Source organism: Thalassophryne amazonica, chromosome 4 (assembly GCF_902500255.1).
Source record: "Thalassophryne amazonica chromosome 4, fThaAma1.1, whole genome shotgun sequence".
Lineage (NCBI taxonomy): Eukaryota > Metazoa > Chordata > Actinopteri > Batrachoidiformes > Batrachoididae > Thalassophryne > Thalassophryne amazonica.
This window is the reverse complement of record NC_047106.1, coordinates 137484369-137511617: the sequence shown is the minus strand read 5'-3', so window position 1 is coordinate 137511617 and position 27249 is coordinate 137484369. Positions and strand designations below refer to the sequence as shown.

Sequence of the window (27249 nt, the reverse complement as noted above, 5' to 3'; positions counted from 1 at the left end):
TTTCATCCCGGAAGCTTCACACTCGGCTGCAAACCGCCCCAGTGCACGCTGAAGGTCCTGATTTGACGAAGCCAACAGAACCACATCGTCCGCAAACAGCAGAGACGAGATTCTGTGGTTCCCAAACCAGACCCCCTCTACACCCTGGCTGCGCCTAGAAATTCTGTCCATAAAAATAATGAACAGAACCGGTGACAAAGGGCAGCCCTGGCAGAGGCCAACGTGCACTGGAAACAGGTTTGACTTACTACCGGCAATGCAAACCAAGCTCCTGCTGCGGTCGTACAGGGACCGGATAGCCCTTAGCAAAGGACCCCGGACCCCGTACTCCCGGAGCACTCCCCACAGGGTGCGCCGAGGGACACGGACGAATGCCTTCTCCAGATCCACAAAACACATGTGGACTGGTTGGGCAAACTCCCATGAACCCTCAAGCACCCGATGGAGTGTGTAGAGCTGGTCCAGTGTGCCGCGACCAGGACGAAAACCACACTGCTCCTCCTGAATCTGAGGTTCAACCATCAGTCGAATTCTCCTCTCCAGTACTCTGGAATAGACCTTACCAGGGAGGCTGAGGAGTGTGATCCCCCTATAGTTGTAACACACCCTCCGGTCCCCCTTCTTAAACAGAGGGACCACCACCCCGGTCTGCCAATCCAGAGGCACTGTCCCCGATCGCCACACGATGTTGCAGAGGCGTGTCAGCCAAGACAGCCCCACAACATCCAGAGACTTAAGGTACTCAGGACGGATTTCATCCACCCCAGGAGCCTTGCCACCGAGGAGCTTTCTAACCACCTTGGTGACTTCGGCCTGGGTAATGGATGAGTCCGCCTCCGAGTCCCCAGTCTCTGCTTCCTCTTCGGAAGACGTGACGATGGGATTGAGGAGATCAATCAATCAATCAATCAATTTTTTTATATAGCGCCAAATCACAACAAACAGTTGCCCCAAGGCGCTTTATATTGTAAGGCAAGGCCATACAATAATTATGTAAAACCCCAAAGGTCAAAACGACCCCCTGTGAGCAAGCACTTGGCTACAGTGGGAAGGAAAAACTCCCTTTTAACAGGAAGAAACCTCCAGCAGAACCAGGCTCAGGGAGGGGCAGTCTTCTGCTGGGACTGGTTGGGGCTGAGGGAGAGAACCAGGAAAAAGACATGCTGTGGAGGGGAGCAGAGATCGATCACTAATGATTAAATGCAGAGTGGTGCATACAGAGCAAAAAGAGAAAGAAACAGTGCATCATGGGAACCCCCCAGCAGTCTACGTCTATAGCAGCATAACTAAGGGATGGTTCAGGGTCACCTGATCCAGCCCTAACTATAAGCTTTAGCAAAAAGGAAAGTTTTAAGCCTAATCTTAAAAGTAGAGAGGGTGTCTGTCTCCCTGTTCTGAATTGGGAGCTGGTTCCACAGGAGAGGAGCCGGAAAGCTGAAGGCTCTGCCTCCCATTCTACTCTTACAAACCCTAGGAACTACAAGTAAGCCTGCAGTCTGAGAGCGAAGCGCTCTATTGGGGTGATATGGTACTACGAGGTCCCTAAGATAAGATGGGACCTGATTATTCAAAACCTTATAAGTAAGAAGAAGAATTTTAAATTCTATTCTAGAATTAACAGGAAGCCAATGAAGAGAGGCCAATATGGGTGAGATATGCTCTCTCCTTCTAGTCCCCGTCAGTACTCTAGCTGCAGCATTTTGAATTAACTGAAGGCTTTTTAGGGAACTTTTAGGACAACCTGATAATAATGAATTAAAATAGTCCAGCCTAGAGGAAATAAATGCATGAATTAGTTTTTCAGCATCACTCTGAGACAAGACCTTTCTGATTTTAGAGATATTGCGTAAATGCAAAAAAGCAGTCCTACATATTTGTTTAATATGCGCTTTGAATGACATATCCTGATCAAAAATGACTCCAAGATTTCTCACAGTATTACTAGAGGTCAGGGTAATGCCATCCACAGTAAGGATCTGGTTAGACACCATGTTTCTAAGATTTGTGGGGCCAAGTACAATAACTTCAGTTTTATCTGAGTTTAAAAGCAGGAAATTAGAGGTCATCCATGTCTTTATGTCTGTAAGACAATCCTGCAGTTTAGCTAATTGGTGTGTGTCCTCTGGCTTCATGGATAGATAAAGCTGGGTATCATCTGCGTAACAATGAAAATTTAAGCAATACCGTCTAATAATACTGCCTAAGGGAAGCATGTATAAAGTGAATAAAATTGGTCCTAGCACAGAACCTTGTGGAACTCCATAATTAACTTTAGTCTGTGAAGAAGATTCCCCATTTACATGAACAAATTGTAATCTATTAGACAAATATGATTCAAACCACCGCAGCGCAGTGCCTTTAATACCTATGGCATGCTCTAATCTCTGTAATAAAATTTTATGGTCAACAGTATCAAAAGCAGCACTGAGGTCCAACAGAACAAGCACAGAGACGAGTCCACTGTCCGAGGCCATAAGAAGATCATTTGTAACCTTCACTAATGCTGTTTCTGTACTATGATGAATTCTAAAACCTGACTGAAACTCTTCAAATAGACCATTCCTCTGCAGATGATCAGTTAGCTGTTTTACAACTACCCTTTCAAGAATTTTTGAGAGAAAAGGAAGGTTGGAGATTGGCCTATAATTAGCTAAGATAGCTGGGTCAAGTGATGGCTTTTTAAGTAATGGTTTAATTACTGCCACCTTAAAAGCCTGTGGTACATAGCCAACTAACAAAGATAGATTGATCATATTTAAGATCGAAGCATTAAATAATGGTAGGGCTTCCTTGAGCAGCCTGGTAGGAATGGGGTCTAATAAACATGTTGATGGTTTGGATGAAGTAACTAATGAAAATAACTCAGACAGAACAATCGGAGAGAAAGAGTCTAACCAAATACCGGCATCACTGAAAGCAGCCAAAGATAACGATACGTCTTTGGGATGGTTATGAGTAATTTTTTCTCTAATAGATCCTCGAAGTACTCCTTCCACCGCCCGACAACATCCCCAGTCAGGGTCAACAGCTCCCCACCCGCACCGTAAACAGTGCCGGTGGAGGTATTATATATACATACATACATACATACATACATACATACATACATACATACACACACACACAGTGGGTTGCAAAAGTATTCAGCCCCTTGGAATTTCACGCATTTTAATTTGTTTACGGAGTTTCAAATACAAAATGTAGATCAGGCTTCTCAATATAAACATTTCTAAAATTATCTTCCTTAGATTCAAACTGAAAACAAATCTTACACCTTGATATAAATTAATTAAAAGTATAAAAGCCAAGATGATGGGTTGCATAAGTAATCAGCCCCTTTGGTATAATACCTGTAAGTAATCAGTTTAACTGCCAGTTTTCTTCAGACAAGTCAGGGGATGGATACATGAACATTTCCAAGTCACTGAATATGTCTTGAACTTTATTTACATCAGTTATGAAGAAATACGAACAGTATGACACTCTGTGGTAAATCTGTGTGGAGTAGACAGTTGCAAGAAGGCGAAGAGTGAGGAAAGCCACCAAGACACCCAGACAACCCAGAAGAAGTTACAGGCTTCTGTGGCTGTGATTGAAGAAATTGTGCACAGTGCAAATTCTGTGTTTTGTATCTCCAGTTATACAGCTTCACGATGAAGTGGTATAGAGGAGGGTCTTCTTTCACAAACATCAAATCTAGACTTACATCTCAGATGTACCTTCTGGCAAATTGTAGGTGAACTTTCAGGTCTTCTTTTTAAGAAAATCTTCCTGTGCGGAAGAGGTGAACATTCCCCTATTCTTGGCCATCAAACTGACATGCCTTCCCCACACTAAATAATGACTCATGACTGGGGAGGGGGGTCAGCAGCTCCTCACTATTTTCACAGGAAGGCAGTAACTGCTCTGCGAGTGTAATGGTGCGTTTACACATAACCAAGAGGCATTCCGAATGTCATTTTTCTGCCATTCGTGACACATTCCTGACATTCTTAATGTGACTTAATGCATCTGAATAGGTTTCTTAATAGTGCGTGTTGGTGCGTGATATTCTTGATATTCGTGGAGCATATTTTTGCCTGTCAAAAAAATCTTCCACAAATGTCACACACCACCCTCCTTTTGTCTCACGTCCTGGAGGTCGCAACTGAGCGTACTGATCCGTCTTGGTGAGTATTGATCCTTAATAGAACGTGACAACGTTCGTAGTGGTTCTTGTGATGGTTCTTGGATCCCAAACTGTCACGCGTTATTACGAAGTGACACGGAAACTGTCATGTTTTGACACGACTTGTAACGCGGCGTCACATTTCACTGCGCGCCATGACGAATCAGTTTTCTGTCACGTTCGCACAATTAAACTCGGCTCCAAATGTCGTTCCACAGTTCCTGCTGAAGCTCCTCAGGACGCTCCTGCAGGTGTTCCACCTGCTGTTGTAACCGATGAGCGGGACAACGAGTCTGAGCCAGAGGAACCAGAGGAGAGAGAGGAGACTCACGTGCAGCCAGACATCTCTGCACCTCCTCCAGTCCGGCGGAGGAAGAAGCGTGCACACAATTAAACCCTGCTGCACCGCATTCAGTTTGATTGCTGACACCATGTCGGCTAAAAGTCTAATTTCAGTGCTCTTCAGTGCGCTCCTGCAGGTGTTCCACCTGCTGCATGTGCCTGATGTTTGGGAAAATGCGTGAGACGAGAGCCGCATGAAGCCACAAATCTGGCTCTGTCCTCCTCCTCCTTTCTGCACCACTCAATGGTACAGACCCCAACTACGCATGCAGTCACAAAGTTCTTCTGAAAAACTGGAGCGATCTGAATTCGGTCGGATGAATATGGGTGTGTGTGTGTGGAGACAATTCAACTCATTCACAATGTGACAGAACTTAACGATGCGCTGTTACGCTCAATAGCGCGCAACAACGCGGAACACTATTCTTGACCGTGCATAATGGTTTCTGATAATTCTCCAGCAACACGTGCCATTAATCGTAACGTGTGGTAACAGGTTGCAGCAGTTCCTGAGGACACCTGATGCCTCTGCCCCGAATCATCACATTCGTGATCAGCAGCCAAGAACGTGTACTTCATGGCATTCGTGACTTGTCGTCGTTATGTGTAAACGCAGCATAAGAAGAATAGCAGAAGCTGCAGAATGCTGCAGACAAAGGAGCAATGACTTGATCTGAGCAAATTCAGAGGCTAGCGTGTCGACCTTTTCAGACAAGATCAGGTCATGGCTACTCTTCTGTGCTGTAGTAGTAAGGGCCTCAGCATGTGGGCGCTTATGTGATTTGGAGGCCAGTGATGCAGAGGGCATCTCAGCTTCAAACCTGGCGCAGTCTGGCCAATCTCTCAGTCAATGGTATGGAAACACAACTGAAGCAAGCATCTTCTGTGAGTGCTTGTTTAAAGTGTCCAGGCCCAAGACATGGGCATAAATTATGGCCATCGTCCAGGCTCAGAGGGGCCAAACAGCTACGGTACATGTGCACGAACATGGTCAAAATTAGTGTGTGTGTGTGTGTGTGTGTGTGTGTGTGTGTGTGTGTGTGTGTGTGTGTGTGTGTGTGTGTGTGTGTGTGTGTGTGTGTGTGTGTGTGTGTGTGTGTGTAGCAGTAAGTTAAGCACACTCAGGACACAACGCAGTCAAACACTCTGGCAACACACTGTAAAACAGGGAGCAGAAAGCACACTACATCCACCAGCGACTTCCCTCTGTGGCATGCAATAAAAACGGGGAGTGAAAAGTATATTCTGTCCATCAGCCACTTAACTCAGCACTAGTGAGCAGAAAACACAGCATCTCTGACTCACACCCAGGTGTCACAATTTTAAAGCACCAAATGGCTGTCAGGGAGCAGAAAAGACTACAGCGGCCAAAGTCAAGGCAGTATATCCAGGATACAGCTGCTGTATAAACAGAGCAGGAAACACTCACAACAAGCAGTGTGATTTAAAAGAATACGCCATTGGTCTGCGCGTTTTGGAGAAAACCCCGGAGTGGCCACATCGGGGTGGTACGGTGTGGCTACGTTGCGGGAAACACAACACATACGCGCAGCTCCAACCAAGAAGGTTGCGAGGCTCCAACAAGACAAGCAATCCAAAATAATCTCAAGCCTCTGCTCTCATGCGAGATGAAAAAAAGTAATGAATGCTGGGTGATGTGCTCTCATCACCCAGGTCACGCCCATTAACGTGACTTTGTTGGTATAAGAATCGACCTGCATGGAATAATGCATGGTGCTAAGCAAACACCCTCTGGCAGTCAGAAGGACTGAAATAGAAATGTTTGCGCACCCTTGAGCTTTTACATGTTTGAAATTTTTTAGGATATCAAAAAACAAAGAAATTCAGGCTTTTTATATTATAATTTCTATAATTATGCTGTTTAAACTTAAAGTGAAAAGTAACCTTTGCATCATGAAAGAAAAATCTAAAAAGCAAACTGGTGGTGTGGCTAGCTAAGTAAGTGTGCCCTTTAGTATAACATATACAATCAGAATCAGAATTGAATTTACTGTCAAGTTGGCACATACAAGGAATCTGATCTGGTGTTTTTGATGCATAAACAATAAGAAAAAGAACAGAAAAAAAAACACTTCTGTAAGAAGTGAAAGAGTCAAATATGCAATGTTATATTCACTGTTAAATAAATATAGCATATAGTGGAATGGGACTGTGCAAAAACCACATAAACCATCACTTTTACTTCCAGTCTTCTTCAGACAAGTCAGAGGATGGATACTAGTCCAGGTACTCTGTGGATACACCTAAAATAAATTGCAATAGTTTTTGCATGCATACAGTATTTCCTATATCTAGGGACATGCAAAATGAAGATATAAAAAGTTTACCACTATACACTGAGTGGAACGTGTTCAAATTTATATTTGTATGTTTGACTGTTTTAAATCCATCGCTGAAATTTTTAAAATAATCATTTACTACACCATTTTCACATAATGTACTTATATTTCAGATCAGAACATGCTGAAAGATTGTGTAAGGTCACCAAGCACATTTATGTTTCTCTTTTTTCTCTCTCTCTGTGTTTCTTAAATTTGTTTCTTATAAGTTGCATTAGAATGTGACAGCCGCAGTAAGGTTAGGAAGTGTTGACGTTCATTTTTGTTAGTCAAGTAGTTTTTCTATTATTTCCAACTTGCCTGTTGGATTCTAGCGGTTTTAAGAAGAAATATGTTGAAGTGTCTCATAGAATGCAAGATGATTCATGTTTTAATGGCAAATAAACACAAATAAATCTATTTAATTTTCTGCTGACACAGCCATTTTCTTGTCAGTTTTGTTTATTTTAAATACATGGTAATTACAAATAATTTTATGGTGAACATATTGCAAATTAATTAAATGTCCTTCATGAGTGGGTGTTATTGAGCTTCACGTCTGAGCCAAAGAAGCATACCCAGAAAGTCAGATGTTGGAACACTATGTCCCTGAGAGGCTTGCTTGGTGATTCGATTGCTGAAAATACGCTTTTCCTCCATGAGATTCTTGGTTGTGATACAACCTCTGCTGTATTTGAGCTTAGAACAAAAGCGGTTGTCATGAAAATGAAAACTAGCAGCCTATTTCAGGAGCAAGCACAGTGGTGGAGTATACCAAGATGGTATTGCCAAATCAGGAAAGATGGCTCTGGTTTGCTTGTACAATGGAAAGCCTGGACAAGGAATCGACCATCTCAGATTTCAACAATTTTACACCAAAATGTTCTCTAGCACAGTCCCAATTCAGCCTTGCTCCTTACCACCGACAGCTGCTGCAGTGAAATATCACAGTCTGAGAATGCACCAGCAGGTGCAAGAGTGGAAAGGAATGAAGAATGGGGCTGGAAGATCATGGAAGGAAAATTTACACCCATCATGACAGACCTCCAACCTCGTAAACACTTGGAAATCATTACATGTAACTGCAAATCTGGATCCAATACCATGTGGTGTTGTTGCCAAAAGCATGGCATAGTTTGCTCCATGTCACATTCAGATTGTGGAGGTGTTTGTGCCAATATGGTAAGTGTATCAGTGAGACCGATTATGAATCTGATGGTGCAAAAAAAAAAGCTCAATTGGAACTCTTTTCCCATGGTTTATTTAAGATAGTCAAAATGATTGTGCACTTATCAGTTGTTAATGTTTATCATCAGTGATAATGCATATTTATGAACATTTTACTGTGAGTTAGATTATTTTCATGCAATGATGTGAATAATATTAAAATATGATTTGATTACTTATTCCAGTTTCTTTAGTGTTATTTTTTTTCTACCAAACATGTCAGAGAGTGAAGAAAACACAGAAACGTTGTATCATGTTGTGTTTTACATTGCATTAGAAAGTTAAAAAGGCATAAAACTTTAGGACACTCATTGGTTTTCATTTGTATGGACAGATGTTTAAAGGCATGCAGGTTATGTGAATTGGAAACTTAATTGTCCAGGCCTCCCTTGCAAAAGGGGACTCGATCTCAATGGGACTAACCTGGTTAAATTAAGGTTCAATTAAATTAAAACGTTATTAGAAGTAGCCCTAGATCTATAGAATATTGAAATAAAAGATCATACATGTGCCCTATATGTTATTTGTTGGCCTCTTGTATTAACCAGAACTTTTCTTACGATTTTGACGACTTATATACAATGCTAGACAAAAGCAATAGCTGTCTAATGCTATAGCAATGTGTTATCAAGCAAATGTGTGGCTCCAGGCTGATCAAGTAGAAATGAATACAGAGCCTCCCACAAGAGTGTTGGGGTGTCAAGGAAGCCCAGATGGATTAAAAATTGTTTTGAATAGGTTTGAAAGCATTCCTTCTAAGTGTACTGAATTAATTACATGTGGGTGTGAAGCAAAATACAAGACTGCAGCCTGTAAGTGCTTTAAACCTCTGGGATCGACGCCGTCGTATATGACGGCTAAGACCAAGCTTTACTAAATTATAAATAACTTTTGAATGACATGAGATAGAAACTTACTTTTTTTGCTGAAAAGTTAACTCCACGGACTTTCGAGCCAGCCATCGGCCATCTCTGTACTCCTCATAGAAGCTGTGTGATGACGTGCGCAATGTGAGTGCCCAATCGGAATTGGTTCACCGTCACATGGTTTTCCAAAATCCAATCATAGGGCAGATTTACCTCATGTGAAAAGCCAAAGATCGTTTTCAGGAGTGATATGTTACTAGTTGGCCCATTTGAATAGCTCCAATGAATACATACTATTAGTACACACTCAGTGGGCCCTGCACCATTACACACAGCAAACAGTGAAAGCAGGAGCACACGGAGAGCCTCTGATGGCAATCTCACAGGCTCAAACAAAGAGTGTGTAACTATCAGGATTGCTCCACTAGTTTGCATGTAAATGTTACTGGATAACTCTGTTGCTTTCTCTGCATAAAGCACTGCTTACCATATCAATGGACAACAAAACACACAGACCATTTTGTATATACTGTTCAAAATGTGCATTTGTGTTTATTGTTTGAACCTTTTTGTTGTACAGTCTTTCACAAAAGACCTCAAATTACCTTTATAAAGTGTCAAAACAGCTGTTTATTATAGTTTGCTGTGTGTTTTGAATAAATGTGTGTGGAAAATTATTTTTCACTTTATTTTTTTCCTTGCCTATTTTTGATTGTAAACCTTTATTACACTTATAAAACATAACAAAAACATATATATTCTGAAAGCATAGGCTGTCCTGAAAAAAAAGAGACACAAGACTTGATTGTGGGATGCAGGGAGAGCTGTTAACAGCAATAATAAAACATTTATGCCAGGTGAGTGAACTGTCCAAAAAATGCCCTCGGACCCCAGAGGGTTAAGAGTGGTCACTGTTGTATGGGTGCCTGTGGGTACCGTGCAGAAGGCCATTTAAACCCAGGTTGATTGCTTTAAAATGTAGCTCACACAACAAAATACTACAAAATGCAATATTTTCAGTTTGGAATTTAGAATGTCCTTTGAATGCGTTCTTTTTGTAGTCTTATTTCATAATTATGCAATTTGGATCTACATTCATTACAAAAGAAAAAGGGTACCTCTTGGAACTTACATTAACAACACAATATGGGTATACTGATTTATAGCTCATGATGTGTAAAGTTAACAATGAATCCAAAAATGTGATTCTAAGAACATTTATATTTTCTGTTAGGATATGAATTTAAACAGATCTCTCAACAGAACTGAACTTGCTTTGATATTTCGTTGACCTCATCCGAGGGACTTCATCTGAAATATGGTGGAATATGGTTGATATTTTCTGCCCAAAGATGTCTTGTTTTGTTTGTTTTTGTACTCTATTTTCCTTTACATACACCTAAATATGCTTCAAATGATATCAAATCACATCAAATCATAGTTTAGCCAAAAATCATATTAATTTGTTTTTCCAGAATATGAGTCATAAACTCGTAATCAGCTTAATATTTTATGGAATGCCCCTTCAAGGTAAAAGGTAAAATTCGTCAGTTTGGTACAAAAATATGTCACTGTGTGTATTGAACTTATTTTGAATGGTTCTGATAGCTGAAATATCAAGTTTATGTTGTGTAACAGAAACGATGAATCATAAAAAAATTATGCTAATAAATTTGCCATAATCTACTTTAAAATATCTTTGTCTTCTTTGCTTTTGTATTCTTATTTTCTTCATATTCACAAAAACATGCTTCAATTTATATCATTTTTATATATAATTAATGTGCTTGATGTAAAATAGGCCAATTGTGGTCAATTCTGATGTCATTACCATTTCTGAAGTTTGATAAATTTAATCACTAGGCCTATCTTATGTGACATAATTGTATTTTCATAGCCAAGACTGGCATAATGGTCTATACAAGTTGTCTTATTGGTTTCCTCATGCATGAAAACATATAATTAGACACCAAAATTGCCAAAATCGGACCATCATAACTAGGGATGGGTACTCATAAGCTTTTATCGATATCGATGCCATTATCAATTCCGCTTATCGATCCAATTCCTTATCGATTCCTCTTGAGAATTTTCTGTACTAAAAGTAGGCTTTACAGGTTTTCTATGCCAACAACATTTTAAATTGGTCACTGGATCCTTGATCTCTGGACATAAATAAAGTCTGTAGTTTTTGTCAAAACCATTTCCGTTCAGACATTTTGACATGAATGTCACTCCATACCTCTGAGATGAGCTCAGCCAGCTGCTGCACGTCAGCGCAGGACGTCTCATTTTGATCGATTACAGTTTGTTTGTATTACAACTTTTGGAAAGAGGTGTCATTTGATTTAAACTGCGTTTCGCTTTGAAGTTATTAATTCTGACTGGACTCTATCGTTCGAACGTGACTCGCCAGAGAGCCGCACGGGGTTTGGAGCTGTGTGAACAGAACAGAGGACGATTCTCGTTTCACAACAAGACAGGAGTCCCAGTTAGTGACTTTAATCCACACAAAAGTGACTCACGATTGACATATTCAGGGATGAAAGTGGTGAACACCACCCGCATGAAAATGGTTCAATTCTAGAAGCTTTGAAATGCAATCTGGAACTATTCCAGCCAAACTGCAGTAAGTGCAGCATCCATTTTGGTGAGAAAAACCCAACTTTCTTAATTCAAATTCATTCCAGTAGTATTCTGCTCTTACTAGGATGCAGCAGTTTTCTAACTTGGCAGATAGTTCTGGAGAACATCAATGAAGAAATTAACAAATTGAAAATGTGGTTTGACCGAAACAAATTGTCATTAAACTTAAATAAAACAGGTATGAAGTGGAGGTATAAGAGTCACCAGGTGTTCACAGGAAACACTTATTTATTTCTATATGTATTTATTTTCACTGTTAGTTGGTTTTATCTTTTCTGTTGTGTTTTGTTTCATCAGGTTCATTTTGTCTCTTTCTCTAAAATTCTATTGTAGCATTATTAGTTATTATGAGTTATTATTACTATTATTGTTGTTGCTATTATAATTAATATATGAACAAAAATAAATTTAAAAAAATTACAATTTGACTCTTTTACGACAACAAATGCTGAGCCATTAATTATTATACAGAAAACAAATGCACACAAACGTGCTGAGATGCAAAAAGCTTAATGCTAACTTTAACATTGAAAACTCCATAGACATGCTAACGTGTTAGCATCGGTCCCGTTATAAAATAGTTATAAAATACATCTATCAACTGTTTCAGAAGACCATAACACGTTGATTTAACATAAAAAAGGTAAATATTCCTCACAGACATATGCTCTTTAAGGTTTCAGAGGGGAAAAATTAAGATAAAGCAAAATAAATCAATGAACCAACGAAACAGCAGACCAAAGCACTGCTTCGATCTGCAAATCACTGCTTCGATTGGTTCAAGGTTCAAAGCAAAGCTGCGCTGCAGAAAAGCTGATTACAGACCCGCTGCAGGGTCTGTAATCAATGTAGAGAAATGATCATTTTCCTGACAAACACCCACAAAAACAATGGCCACGCTGAAGGACCGATAAGGGAATCGTTAAGCAAAAAGGTTATTGATGTCAGTGGATCGACTCACTTCTTAACGATACCCAAAAGGAACCATTTCCCGATACCCATCCCTAATCATAACAGATTTTATGAATTTGACCCTTCACGAAAAGTGCACTGACCTTACCACATTTTCAGTCGTTGTGACATAATGCAAGGTCGAAAATAGGTCAAACTATATATTTTTCGACTCTACTCGTTTAGACGAGTAATTTGATATGCATCCCAAAAGGACTGGGTCACTTTTGTATTTTGACCCTTTTTTTGGGGGGCCTAAAAATGGCCAAAAAACGATTTTAATTTTTGGCATCGCCCTTGATGTGAAACCTTACTATATAAGGACTTGATCTAGCATAGATGTCTGCTTGTAACAAAAAAATGCCAATTTTTTTTTTATGAAGCACTTTTTTGCCTTCTGCTGGCTGTCTGTTTTGAATATGATGACATAAGCTTGGTGCACCTATCTTTGGGCAGTTTTGCCCATTCCTCTCAAGCTCCATCAGGTTGGATGGGGAGCATTGGTGCTCAGCCATTTTCAGATCTCTTCAGAGATGTTCAATCAGGTTCAGGTCTGGGCTCTGACTGGGTCACTCAAGGACATTCAGAGAGTTGTTCTGAAGCCACTCCTTTGATATCCTGGCTGTGTGCTTAGGGTCAATGTCCTGCTGAAAGATGAACCGTCACCCAAGTGTGAGGTCAAGAGCGCTCTGGAGCAGGTTTTCATCCAGGATGCCTCTGTACATTGGTGCATTCATCTTTCCCTCAACCCTGACTAGTCTCCCGGTTCCTGCTGCTGATAAACATCCCCACAGCATGATTCTGCCACCACCATGCTTCACTGTAGAGATGGTGCCTGGTTTCCTCCAAACATGACGCCTGACATTCACACCAAAGAGTTCGATCTTTGTCTCATCAGACCAGAGAATTTTGTTTCTCATGGTCTGAGAGTCTTTCAGGTGCCTTTTGGCAAACTCCAGGTGGGCTGCCATGTGTGTTTTACAAAGGAGTGACTTCCATCTGGTGACTCTACCATACAGGTCTGATTGGTAGATTGCTGCAGAGATGGTTGTCCTTCTGGAAGGTTCTCCTCTCTCCACAGTGGAACACCAGAGCTCTGAGAAAGTGACCATCGGGTTCTTGGTTACCTCCCTAAGGTCCTTCTCCCCCGATCGCTCGGTTTAGATGGGCGGCCAGCTGTAGGAAGAGTCCTGGCGGATCAGAACTTCCATCAAAGCAGCAGAAATGTTTCTGTACCCCTCCCCAGATTTGTGCCTTGAGACAATTTCTTTGACTTCATGCTTGGTTTGTGCTCTGACATGCACTGTCAACTGTGGGACCTTATATGTAGACAAGTGTGTAACTTTCCAAATCATGTCCAGTCAACTGAATTTACCCCCCAGAGGACTCCAATTAAGCTGTAGAAATATCAAGAACAATCAGTGGAAACAGGATGCAGGTGCATCATGCAAAAACTGTCAGGGTGTATCACACAATGCATCAATAAGAAGAACTTTATTAATCCCAACTGTTTTGCCAGAGTGCTGGAACAGTAAACATTGCTTTTTTTTCTTTTTATAGTGAGTACAATGTGTTTATGCAAAATGACTGAAGACACTTGCACAAGATGATGAAAGTATTGCACATAGCTTTAAAAAGTCATTACGTATTGTTATGTATTCATCCTACAGAACGGGGAGGAGTTATACAGTCTGACTGCCAAAGGTAGGAAGGACCTCCTGTGGCCTTCTGTGGAGCACCTCTGTCTGGGTGGGTGCTCCACAGAAAGCCCACCCAATCAGGTGTGTTCACCCCTTAAACATCTATCCCTCCTGCTTCAGACCAAGCATTGGCATGCCTGGTCCCTGGGCTAGTTGTACAGTGAGGAAAATAAGTATCTGAACACCCTGCGATTTTGCAAGTTCTCCCACTTAGAAATAATGGTGGGGTCTGAAATTTTCATCTTAGGTGCATGTCCACTGTGAGAAAAAAAAATGGGATGGACTACAGGACAACAGGCAAGCAGCTTGGTAGAAGACAACAACTGTTATGATTATTTATTAGAAAGTGGAAGAAACACAAGATGACTGTCAATCTCCCTCGGTCTGGGATTCCATGCAAGATCTCACTGTGGGGTAAGGATGATTCTGAGAAAGCTCAGAACTACACAGGAGGACCTGGTTAATGACCTGAAGAGAGCTGGGACCACAGTCACAAAGATTACATTATGCCTAGTCTACACTGGTAATGTTTTCCAATGTTTTGTACTTTCCCTCTAAAAATGATCACAAACAATGGCAAAATTCAAGACAGAAGTCATCAGGGCATCTGCAGCAGTAATATGTGTAATTGCTGTGGAACGCCTCCAAAAACAACACAAGCCTCGCTTGTGGTGCAGATCTTGGATTATGAAAAGACACAAGTATGGGACCTACAATTGCCTTCTTAAAGAAATACAGTCCTCAGACAAACCAAGTTATGAGAACTTTCTGAGGATGGATGAGGCAGCTTTCGAGGAACTCCTTCAGAAGGTGGAGCCTCTGATACAAAAGCAAGACATACACTTGATTATGGTGTTGTATAGGCATGGATGTTTCTCATATTCCTCAATTAAATTTTGTATCTCTTCAAATCCCCACACTCTTTCCTTCTTGGAGGCTGCCATTTTGTCCAACTAATAATTCACATGATCACCAGCTCTTCTCTGATTGGCTGTTTGTTGGCAAACTTCACCAAACATGTTTTCAAGAATGAACATGTCCAAACTTTTGCAAACTAGTTTGGTGGTGTTTGGCAATACGTCCACACTACCAAACTCGGGCAAACTTTTGGTGTTTGCAAACAAAATGTTTGACTAGGCTTTAGTAACACATGATGCTGTCATGGTTTAAAATCCTGCAGGGCAGCAAGGTCCCCCTACTCAAGTGACCATCTGGATGATCCAGAGGAGGCATGTGAGAAGGTCATGGGAGAAGGTCATGTGGTCAGATGAGACCAGAATAGAGCTTTCTGGAATCAACTCCACTTACCATGTTTAGAGGATGAGAACAACCCAACTCAACAGAAAATCTTTGGAGGGAGCTGAAACTCAAACCTGAAAGATTTGGAGAAGATCTGTATGGAGGAGTGGACCAAAATCCCTGCTGCAGTGTGTGCAAACCTGGTGAAAAACTACAGGAAACATTTGACCTCTGTAATTGCAAACAAAGGCTACTGTACCAAATATTAACATTGATTTTCACAGGTGTTGAAATACTTATTTGCAGCAGTAACATACAAATAAATTATTAAAAAATCATAAATTGTGCTTTCCAGATTTTTTTTTTTTTAGATTATGTCTCTCACAGTGGACATGCACCTAAGATGAAAATTTCAGACCCCTCCATGATTTCAAAGTGGGAGAACTTGCAAAATTGCAGGGTGTTCAAATACTTATTTTCCTCACTGTATGTGCTAGTTTCTCTAATTATCAACTTTCAGGACTTCATATTAGTAACCAATAGAAAACCTGACATTATTAAAAAGGCTGTGTGCTTTCCATACCATAAAATTAAACAATAATTACTATCAAATAGGTTCTGATGGAGGCTCCCACTACTCCTCGAGCAGACACTTTTCTGGATCTCACTCCCACGATCTCACTGAACCAGACACACAAATGTGACGAAGTCCCAGCTCTCTTCGACTGCATTATTTATTGATCTTGTAATAAAGGACAAAAACCTCCGTAATACTTTTGATTGTAAAATTCTGCACTGTATCGCATATGGGTGCAACTCCGTTAGTCAGCTGCCATTGTTGTTTACTCAGGCGGTAAGTAAGTCTCTTCAGCTGCTCCCTTGTTTTCACTTGGAGTTGTCACAGCATCAGCTGATGTTTCCAGGTCAAAAACTATTCAAAAACAGCTACAATGCACACAAAACTGCCCAAAACATTCTATCTATGTTTGCCTGTTAGGTTTCTGTTTTTTAACTGTCCCAGCTGCTTACACTAGAGTATCATAAAAAGCAATGCAGCCGAAACAAAATAAATTCAAAACTGAGCAATCTGGTAACACACTCAATTTGTGCATGCTTGGTAATCATGGTTTTTGGGAACAGAGAGCAGGTGCCAAAGCATGAAAGCAGCAAGAAGTCAACAACAATGGCTGCCAGTGTGATATTTTAGGTGATTATTTGAGTGGCCTGGTTGTACTACACCATTTAAATTGGAAAAATGTATGATTATATAATTTAGAAAATTTTGTATTGTAATAAATTTGAATAAAATCTCTAACTTTTTATTTATACAAGCAAAGCTTGCTCATATGGTAGATGAAGGCATAAAGCGGAAATGGCACAAAAAAATCTGCCCAGTAGAGAAAAAGCCACAAACCGGACAACACTGTCATAAAAAGCCACAAACCAATGATAGACGAAGCCGCAAACCGAAAATCACAAGGTGAGATGCTGAAGAGCTTCACTCGTTCATATCCGTGACATATACATATTAGCTTGTAGTGCCACAAACTCACATCACACATCAATGAACTACTTCTGTTTGTACCACAACACTTCGATCAAAAAAATGCACAATTATATAATTTTGAACATTTTTTTACTGTAATAAATTTGAATAAAGTCTCATTATCTTTTTATTTAAAGCTTGTAGTGCAACCAAACTCACATCACACATCAATGGTCTCCTGCTAGTAATACTACAGCATTCAGTTTGGAAAAAAGTTGTGAAAAATTTTGGAGAATTTTTAATAGCGTTATTGTTATATGGTATAGTGACACAAAATTTACTACACATATCCTGCTGGTTATACTAATTGTTTGTGTGCATGTGTGGTTCTTGAGCATTAAGTAAAACTAAATATTAGGGTTCTACTGGTCTTTTGCATGAACTTGGTGCAAGTATCGTTTTTCCTAAATGCTGTAGACAGTATGTCTAGTTTGACTAGTATGTCTAGTATCAAGCAGAAGAGCCCTATTTTAACAAAGAAAAACTCCCCAAAATTTCGCAAAAACACATTTTTCCAAACTGAGTGTTGTAGTACAACCAGAGGGAGCTCATTTGACTTAAAACGGCGATTCGCTTTGAAGTTATTGTTTCCAGAAGATCGAATCTTTGAATATGTTTCTAACTTTACATAACTCAAAAATAGTGCAGGCACCGACTCCAATCATTCAGCAACAAACGATCTCAAACACACCTCGTGTCTGCCCAAATTTGTTATTGTGTCGCAGCAGAAACACTTACTTCATTTTTCTCTCTCTCTCTCTCTCTCTCTCCTTTTTCCGACAGTAACGGCTGCCAGTCTTTTTGGACAAATACTAGATACTTTATCACTGTTAAAACACTGCTCGGTTTATCATCTCTTCTTCTACGTATTTTTTCTTCTTCTTCTTCTTCTTAGGTTATTGGAGGATATCACATGTGTTGCACCATCGCCACCAACTGTTTAGGGTTTGGAGCTTCAACGAAGATACAGACGCCCCCCCCCCCCCCCCCCCCCAAAAAAAAGCCGTTTAGGTACACTTTATTTTTTGGTTTTTCATTTATCTTTGATGTCTCTTTTGTAGAATGCAATGGGCCCCAAACCTGGGATCTAAAGTTGCACCCTAGGCTCTATAGTTATCCTAACCAGATCTGGCATTGTATCCGAGGGCTCTCTTCAAGATGGTGATCGTTCCCTTAATCGCAGACAACTGCACCTCATGTGCACTTGGGTGACCGGGGATTGCCTCAAGGTATTTCTTCAGGTTCTTCTTCATCAGGCCTGTTGCTCCCACCACAACTGGGATGATATCGATGTCTTTCAATGACCATGTTGTTCTTAGGTCATTTTTCAGGTCTTGGTATTTCGAGATCTTTCCCCTTTCAGCTCGATTCAGGCCGTAGTCATTGGGGACTGTCACATCGATGATTTTGGCTGTTTTCTCTTGCTTGTTCCAGATGACAATATCAGGTTTGATTGCACCTCCTTCAATGCGTCTTCCTGCTGGGATCTCTTTGTCGTAGAAGATCGTTACTTTTCCGTTGGATGAGACTGGTGCTGGCTCGTGCTCCCAGACATGTTCTTTGACTTCCATCTCCAGTTCCTTGCAGATCTTCCAGTGGAGATATTGACAGATCCTGTTGTGTCTGGATGTATAATGCCCATCTGCCATGAGGATCTGGCATGCTGAAGTTAGATGGTTTACACTCTCAACAGCTGTATGACAGAATCGGCATTTATCATTCTGTGAGATCCCTGCCATTTTTTTGAAGCCATTTGTTAGAGGTCCCTGATCTTGTGCTCCAATCACAATTCTTTCTCCATAAAAACCAAGTTTTCCATTTTTTAGCCACTGCATTGATCCAACTTTGTCGATGTATTCCTTTTCGAGTTCTTCTTGGAAACGTCCGGCTCTTTTGTGCTGTTTCCATCTTTCCACTCGATGTTTTCCTTCTCTTTTGCAGTATTGTTCTCTGGTTTGTCTTGAAAGTTTTGTTGCAGGCGTGAGACTGTTGCTTTTTCTCTCTTGTAGAAGTTCTCCACCAAAGTTTTTTGCCAGTTTAGTGATTGAGGTCCGCTCGGTTAAGGCCTCATGGTGTTGTGTGACCGTTTTTACGATTTCTTCTTCAGAGCTCTTTAAGTACTGTCCAGTACTTATTATCGATGCTCTGTAGGCCTGGTTGATTTCAGTGAGACCCATACCGCCTTCTCTGCGAGGGAGATATATTCTGTCCATGCACTGATTTCTGTATGTGATTTTGTGGAGGGTGAGCATTTTCCTGGTTTTTGTGTCCAACTTATTAAGCTCACATTGTGGCCAGTTCACTATGCCAAACCCATAGGTCACCACTGGTACTGCAAACTGGTTTATGGCTGTGATCTTATTTTTTGGTGTCAGCTGTGTTTTGCAGATCTTTTTTAAGCGGTTTAGGTATTCTTTTGTTGTTCTTGTTCTCATTTTCTTGTGCTCAATTGTATTACTTTGTTCAATTCCCAAGTATTTGTATGTGGAGTCTGCAGCCAGATCTTCAATGTAGCTCCCTTCATCCAATTGTATGTTTTCGGTTTTTGTCTTTTTTCCTTTTGTCATTGTGCATTTTGAGCATTTATCCAGTCCAAATTCCATGCCAATGTCTTTTGAGAACTTATGGACAGTTTCCACAAGCTGAGTGAGTCCGTTTTTTGTGTTGGCATAGATTTTCAAATCGTCCATGAACAACAGATGGTTCACGAGTTTTTGGTTTTCCTTTCCTTTGTCTTTACTTAAGTCATATCCGATGTCTTGCTCCTTCAGGATCTTGCTGAGCGGGTCCATGATTAAGCAGAATAAAAGAGGCGAAAGGCTGTCTCCCTGAAGTATCCCTCTCTGAACTCTTACGTCTGGGATTGTTATTTGTCCCTCTGTGATTGAGGGTGATGGTGGTGTTCCACTTGTTCATTTGTGCTCTCAGGAAAGATCTTATTTCCTCATTGATGTTGTAGAGATCTAAGCACCTCATGATCCAGGAGTGTGGTACACTGTCAAATGCCTTTTTGTAGTCAATCCAAGCCATGCTGAGGTTCCTCTGCCTTGTTTTGCAGTCCTCCAGGATAGCTTTGTCTGTCAGTAACTGGTCTTTAGCTCCTAATCTTCTTTTGGAACATCCTGTTTCTGTTCATTTTCCAGGTAGCCACCAGCGTCAAGATGTTCATAAATGGCATCAGCTATGATTCCTGTCAGCCATTTGTACGTTGTTGTTAGGCAGCAGATGGGTCTGTACTTGTTGGGAAGCTGTGTATCCTTCGTCTTTGGAATTAGGCTTGTGTTCCCTGTCGTTAGCCAGTCTGGTGTGTCCTCTTCTCCGTTCAATATTTTTGTGAAAGCCACAGCATAATGTTGGTGTAATGCTGTCAGTCTTTTCAGCCCAAAATTTGGACTTTTGTCAATGCCAGGTGCCTTGAAGTTACTGTATTCACTCATTTTCTTTCTGATTTCCTCTTCATTGATTACAATTGATGGCATTTGTTGTTTGTCTTTGTTTTTCTGTTGTATTTTTTCAATCCACTCAGCTTCTTGGTGGTGTTTTAGGTCTTCAAAGAGTGGTCTCCAGAATTTTTCAGTTTCCTCTCTCTCAGGTGGCTGTTGTACTTCTACTGTGTCATTTGCCAGCTTTCTGTACACTAGTCTGGGATTTTTTGCAAATAGTTTATCTGTTTTGCTTGTATTTTCTTGTCTTTGTTCCTAATTTGTGCTGCGAAAGCTTTTACTAAGGCTTGATGTTCAGCCAGCCTCCCACCTAGCAGTTTGTCTTCAACATGTATGGCCTTATTGTATGGCCTTGCCTTACAATATAAAGCGCCTTGGGGCAACTGTTTGTTGTGATTTGGTGCTATATAAATAAAATTGATTGATTTAATTGATTGAACATTGTATTTTCTTTTAATGCGATTTTTTTTTTTAGAGGATTCTTTTTGTGGTTCTTGTTTCCCAAAAATGTGGCCATTTGGGAGATCTCTGCTCTTAGGCGGCTGATTTTTTTGTTGTAATTTCTTTTTCCATCGTGGCATGGTATTCTTTTTCTTATTTGTGGTGCCGTTTCTCTCCAAATCTTGTGGGGCTAATTTACTTTGTATGTACCATGCCGCTCCATAATTTACAGAGTTTAACTCTGTCAATGTGGCTCCTTTTGGGACCAATTTGGTCAGTCCTATATTAACTTTTTGCAGGATATTTTTGAATTTTGTATTCTCTTTTAGTTTAGTCAGCTTTGGGCGCTCTTTCATGTCCATTTTTCTTGTTTCTTCAATCTTATTTGCCAATTCCTCTTCTAGTTCCTGCTGTTCTGGGTCTGTGTGCACCTGTATATTATTTTGTAGATGAGCTGGTGAACTGTTCATTTTTTCAGGGAGCAGTGAGTTGCTCGTTTTTTCGGGGGGCAGTGAGTTGCTCATTTTTTCGGGGGCCAGTGAGTTGTTCGTTTTTTCGGGAGGCAGTAAATGGTTCGTTTTTTTTTGGGAGGCAGTGAGTTGTTTGTTTTTCCGGGGGGCAGTGAGTTGTTTGTTTTTCCGGGGGGCAGTGAGTTGTTCGTTTTTTCGGGAGGCAGTAAATGGTTCGTTTTTTTTGGGAGGCAGTGAGTTGTTTGTTTTTCCGGGGAGCAGTGAATGGTTAGTTTTTCCGGGGGGCAGTGAATGGTTAGTTTTTCCGGGGAGCAGTGAATGGTTAGTTTTTCCGGGGGGCAGTGAATGGTTAGTTTTTTCCGGGGGGCAGTGAATGGTTAGTTTTTCCGGGGGGCAGTGAATGGTTAGTTTTTCCGGGGAGCAGTGAATGGTTAGTTTTTCCGGGGGGCAGTGAATGGTTAGTTTTTCCGGGGAGCAGTGAATGGTTAGTTTTTTGGGGGAGCAGTGAATGGTTAGTTTTTTCGGGGAGCAGTGAATGGTTAGTTTTTTCGGGGGGCAGTGAATGGTTAGTTTTTTCGGGGGGCAGTGAATGGTTAGTTTTTTCGGGAGGCAGTGAGTTGTTCGTTTTTTCGGGAGGCAGTGAGTTGTTCGTTTTTTCGGGGGGCAGTGAATGGTTATTTTTTTGGGGAGGCAGTGAATGGTTCATTTTTTCGGGGGGCAGTGAATGGTTTGTTTTTTCGGGGGGCAGTGGATGGTTTGTTTTTTCGGGGGGCAGTGAATGGTTAGTTTTTCCGGGGGGCAGTGAATGGTTAGTTTTTCCGGGGAGCAGTGGATGGTTAGTTTTTCCGGGGGGCAGTGGATGGTTTGTTTTTTCGGGGGGCAGTGGATGGTTTGTTTTTTCGGGGGGCAGTGGATGGTTAGTTTTTCCGGGGGGCAGTGAATGGTTAGTTTTTCCGGGGAGCAGTGAATGGTTAGTTTTTTCGGGGAGCAGTGAATGGTTAGTTTTTTCGGGAGGCAGTGAATGGTTTGTTTTTTCGGGGGGCAGTGGATGGTTTGTTTTTTCGGGGATGTACTTTTTTTGAGGGCAATCATTTTTTGGTGGTGTAATGGGTTGCGTCAGAGGGCAGATGCCGTCTCATCATTTGCTCAACCTCCTGTTGCATCGTTTTTATTTCATTATCCGAGAAATGATTTTGTTTGATAAAGTTTGATTTTTGGGTTGTGAGATTCTTACAAGTGATGTCTTTCTTACTTGGGCAGTGGTGGTGGAATATTTTTGCCATTCTTTGGATCTCTTTGTCTGATTTTTGGGGTATTTTATACCCCAACAGTATCCACTCTTCCTCCCTCTTCCTTTTAAACTGGAGTTGCTTCCCTTTATCCATCAACTGATAGTCTTTTATCGCTTCCTTTTGGGCTTCTTCCTTTATTTTTTTTATTTCCTCAGCCATCAGATATTTTGCAATCTGTGAGGCGATCGATTCCAGTTTTGCTGTTGTGGTGGCTTCTTTCTTTTGTGTAGGTAAATCCGCTTCTTTTATGCGTTCCTCAAATACTGCCTTTTTCTTTGTGCCCCACTTCTCATGCCTTGAGTAAGTGAAGCAGTGAAAGATCTTTTTTTTCTCTTCAATGGTCCAATTAACTGTGGTGTAGTTTCGCTTGTTTCTTCTGGCCCATTGATGCTGTTGTTGCTGGAGTCCAGGATCAGAGCTATGCTGATCTGGTGGATTATCCAGCTGAGTGTTCTTCTGTTCAGTTCCAGAACTGTCTGAACTCCTGTCACTGGTATCTGGTTGTAAATGACTGTTTCGACCTGAGTTGCTGGCTGGTTGTGGTCCTCCATCGTCTTTTCCATCAGCTTCTACTGTCAGTGTTTTGTGTACAGATGAGCTGCTGGCTACAGGCTCAGCCTCTGTGCTCTCATCACTTGGGCTTTGATGAAGCTGTGATGACTCTGGTTTTTCATCATCATTTTCACCCTTCACAGGGACGGCAGTGAAACCAAACTTGGTGAGATCCGCCTCCTCCAGCTGCTGAAGCTGTTCTCCCTGCTGACCTATCCACAGCTCCTCTTCTTCTTTAATGTCCTCGTGGTCAACACTCAGATTCCATTCCTGGTGTTCAGGGAGAGTTTCTTCTTTAATCACCAACAACGGCTGCATGTCTCTTTTGTTCTCTTCTTTTAAATGACACATTTCTTCTTCCTGGTCTGTGATCATTCCTTCATCAGCAGGTGTTCTCTGTAGTTTCAACATGTCCCTCAACTGCTGGATTTCAGACATGTTTGTAGAAAGACCTCTTCATGAAGGAATTCTACTTTAAAAGCAGCGTTGTTGTTGTGTGTGTGTGTGTGTGTGTGTGTGTGTGTGTGTGTGTGTGTGTGTGTGTGTGTGTGTGTGTGTGTGTGTGTGTGTGTGTGTGTGTGTGTGTGTGTGTGCAGGTGCGTCGGACTGGGGGGGGTGTAGGGCATAGCACCAAACCCTAGGTACGAGCCATATTGAAGCCCCCCCCCCCCCACACACACACACCCCAAGGTGATGCACTGTTCCACTGCTGTTCTGCCCAGACCTCAACCCTCTCAGCCAACTCATCATAAGGAGAGGATACAAATATCAGTTCAGGAGTGTAGAAACTATCAGCCACCTGCTGTACATGGATGACATTAAGCTGTACTGTCTGTGGTGTCCAAAGTATTCCAGGAAGTGCTAAGAGGGTGCAGGTTTTCTTTATTAGCATCACTTTAAGCAGGTGGGATGAGTTCATCAGTGAAATCACCTGCTGGAATCTGTGGCTGCAAGAAAAACCCTGCACCCTTTCGGCCTTTTCTGTAATAGTTTAGACACCACTGCTGTATACCAAGAGTGAGCGAGACAGATTCACTGATGCACCTCAACAAGATCGACAGTGAGGATATCATGCTGTCATTCAGACTGGAGAAATGTGGCCAAATGGTGGCAAAGAGAGGGAAGATGATTCGGACCGAGAGGGTGGAGTCAACAGAAGGCAGTACTGCAGACTTACAGGACAGCTACAAATACCTCAGAATCCCACAAGCCAACAGGAACCATGATGAAGATGCAAGAAGGTCAAGTCAGCCAAACACCTCCAGAAGGTAAGATAGATGCTGAAAAGCCTGTTCAAAGGTTGGAATAGGATCTGAGCCATCAATATATACGCCCTACCAGTTATCAGATACCCGACTAAAATAAGTTGGCCACAGGAAGAGATAGATGCCACTGATGTCAAGACACAGAAGGAAGTATCACAGAAGACCAAGCCCTTCCTGGAATGTACCATCGACAGATAGAGGAAGTGGCTGGGATCAAGATCTACAAGTGGCTAGAAAAGGCCGACATAAAGGACAGCACAGAGGCTCTGATCATGGCAGCGCAAGAAGAAGCCTTAAGCACCAGATCCATAGAGGCAGGAGTCTACCACAGGCGACAGAACCCAAGTTGCAGGCTGTGCAAATGTGCCCCAGAGACAGAGACAGTCCAGCAGCACAGCTGTAGGATCCAAGAAGCAAGATTGGACTGTGTACTCTCTGAGAGACACAACAAAGTGTTGGGAATCATGTATAGGAACATCTGTGCCGCATACGGATTAGAAGCTCCCTTAGTCCCCATTGGAGACACCGCTGAAGGTGGTTGAGAACGACAGGTCTAAGGTCCTGTAGGACTTCAAATTCCAGACAGACAAGCAGCTGTTGGCCAACCAACCAGATATAGTGATGGTGGACAAGGGAAAAAAAGGCTGCACTTGTGATCGATGTAACAATCCCAGTTGATGGCAGCATTAGAAAGGAGCATAAGAAAATAGAGAAGTATCAACGGCTGAAGGAACAACTGGAGCAGATGTAAAGTAAAAAGTCCAAAGTGGTCCCAGTGGGAATATGGGCATTAGAAGCTGCAACCCCAAACTGGAAGATTGGCTCCAGCAGATTCCAGGTACAACAAAAGTTTCTGTCCAGAAGCATGATCTTAGACTGGCTAAACTACTAACATTTCATTATTGTGCCAGGTGAGATTAAACTCCTGTGGATCCCAAACTAAGTCACCAGTGAGATTAAAAATTCGATAAAGCCTTGTGCATCCTTGAGGAATGTAAGCTGTCGTCTTCTTCCATTCTTGGTCATGATGAATGCATGCTTCCAGACTTGACCTTATGTTTATACTCAATAAAACTACTCCTGAACAGGTTTGCTGTCCGTATATGTTGCTGTTACACCAATCCTCCATGTGTTTCCAAGAACTAAAATATCCGTCATCATGCTAGTCATAGACCAGCAGGAGTCGCTGTGCATGTGGTAGTCAATAAGCCTTACTTCCCCAACAGCCAAAGGATACTTACTCAGGCCAGAGGCTGGGTTTTACAACCCCTGGCAAAGATTATGGAATCACCGGCCTCGGAGGATGTTCATTCAATTGTTTAATTTTGTAGAAAAAAGCAGATCACAGACATGACACAAAACTAAAGTCATTTCAAATGGCAACTTTCTGGCTTTAAGAAACACTGTAAGAATTATAGTGTTATATTATGAAAAACAAAAGAACGCTCCAACACATCACTAGTATTTTGTTGCACCACCTCTGGCTTTTATAACAGCTTGCAGTCTCTGAGGCATGGACTTAATGAGTGACAAACAGTACTCTTCATCAATCTGGCTCCAACTTTCTCTGATTGCTGTTGCCAGATCAGCTTTGCAGGTTGGAGCCTTGTCATGGACCATTTTCCTCAACTTCCACCAAAGATTTTCAACTGGATTAAGATCCGGACTATTTGCAGGCCATGATATTGACCCTATGTGTCTTTTTGCAAGGAATGTTTTCACAGTTTTTGCTCTATGGCAAGATGCATTATCATCTTGAAAAATGATTTCATCATCCCCAAACATCCTTTCAATTGATGGGATAAGAAAAGTGTCCAAAATATCAACGTAAACTTGTGCATTTATTGATGATGTAATGACATCCATCTCCCCAGTGCCTTTACCTGACATGCAGCCCCATATCATCAATGACTGTGGAAATTTACATTCTCTTCAGGCAGTCATCTTTATAAATCTCATTGGAACGGCACCAAACAAAAGTTCCAGCATCATCACCTTGCCCAATGCAGATTCGAGATTCATCACTGAATATGACTTTCATCCAGTCATCCACAGTCCACGATTGCTTTTCCTTAGCCCATTGTAACCTTGTTTTTTTTCTGTTTAGGTGTTAATGATGGCTTACGTTTAGCTTTTCTGTATGTAAATCCCATTTCCTTTAGGCGGTCTCTTACAGTTCGGTCACAGACGTTGACTCCAGTTTCCTCCCTTTCATTCCTCATTTGTTTTGTTGTGCATTTTCAATTTTTGAGACATATTGCTTTAAGTTTTTTGTCTTGACGCTTTGATGTCTTCCTTGGTCTACCAGTATGTTTGCCTTTAATGACCTTCCCATGTTGTTTGTATTTGGTCCAGAGTTTAGACACAGCTGACTGTGAACAACCAACATCTTTTGCAACATTGTGTGATGATTTACCCTTTGAAGAGTTTGATAATCCTCTCCTTTGTTTCAATTGACATCTCTCGTGTTGGAGCCATGATTCATATCAGTCCACCTGGTGCAACAGCTCTCCAAGGTGTGATCACTCCTTTTTAGATGCAGACTAACGAGCAGATCTGATTTGATGCAGGTGTTAGTTTTGGGGATGAAAATTTACAGGGTGATTCCATAATTTATTCCTCAGAATTGAGTGAGTCCATATTTTTTTTCCCTCTGCTTGGTCTAAAAAAGTAACCGTTACTGACTGCCAGAATTATTTTTCCTGATTTCTTATAGTGTTTCTTAAAGCCAGAAAGTTGCCATTTGAAATGACTTTAGTTTT

At 41.4% G+C, this 27249-nt stretch overlaps 1 protein-coding gene across 1 annotated transcript in view; it reads right to left on the bottom strand.

Moving 5' to 3' along the window:
* The window catches only part of ercc2 (excision repair cross-complementation group 2), a 104635-nt gene extending 98392 nt beyond the window's left edge, over positions 1-6243 (bottom strand). Inside the window, exon 1 of the mRNA XM_034168859.1 lies at positions 6181-6243. Coding sequence (XP_034024750.1) covers positions 6181-6243 — 63 coding nt within the window. The remainder of the gene's footprint in view (positions 1-6180) is intronic.
* Positions 6244-27249: the final 21006 nt, after the last annotated feature.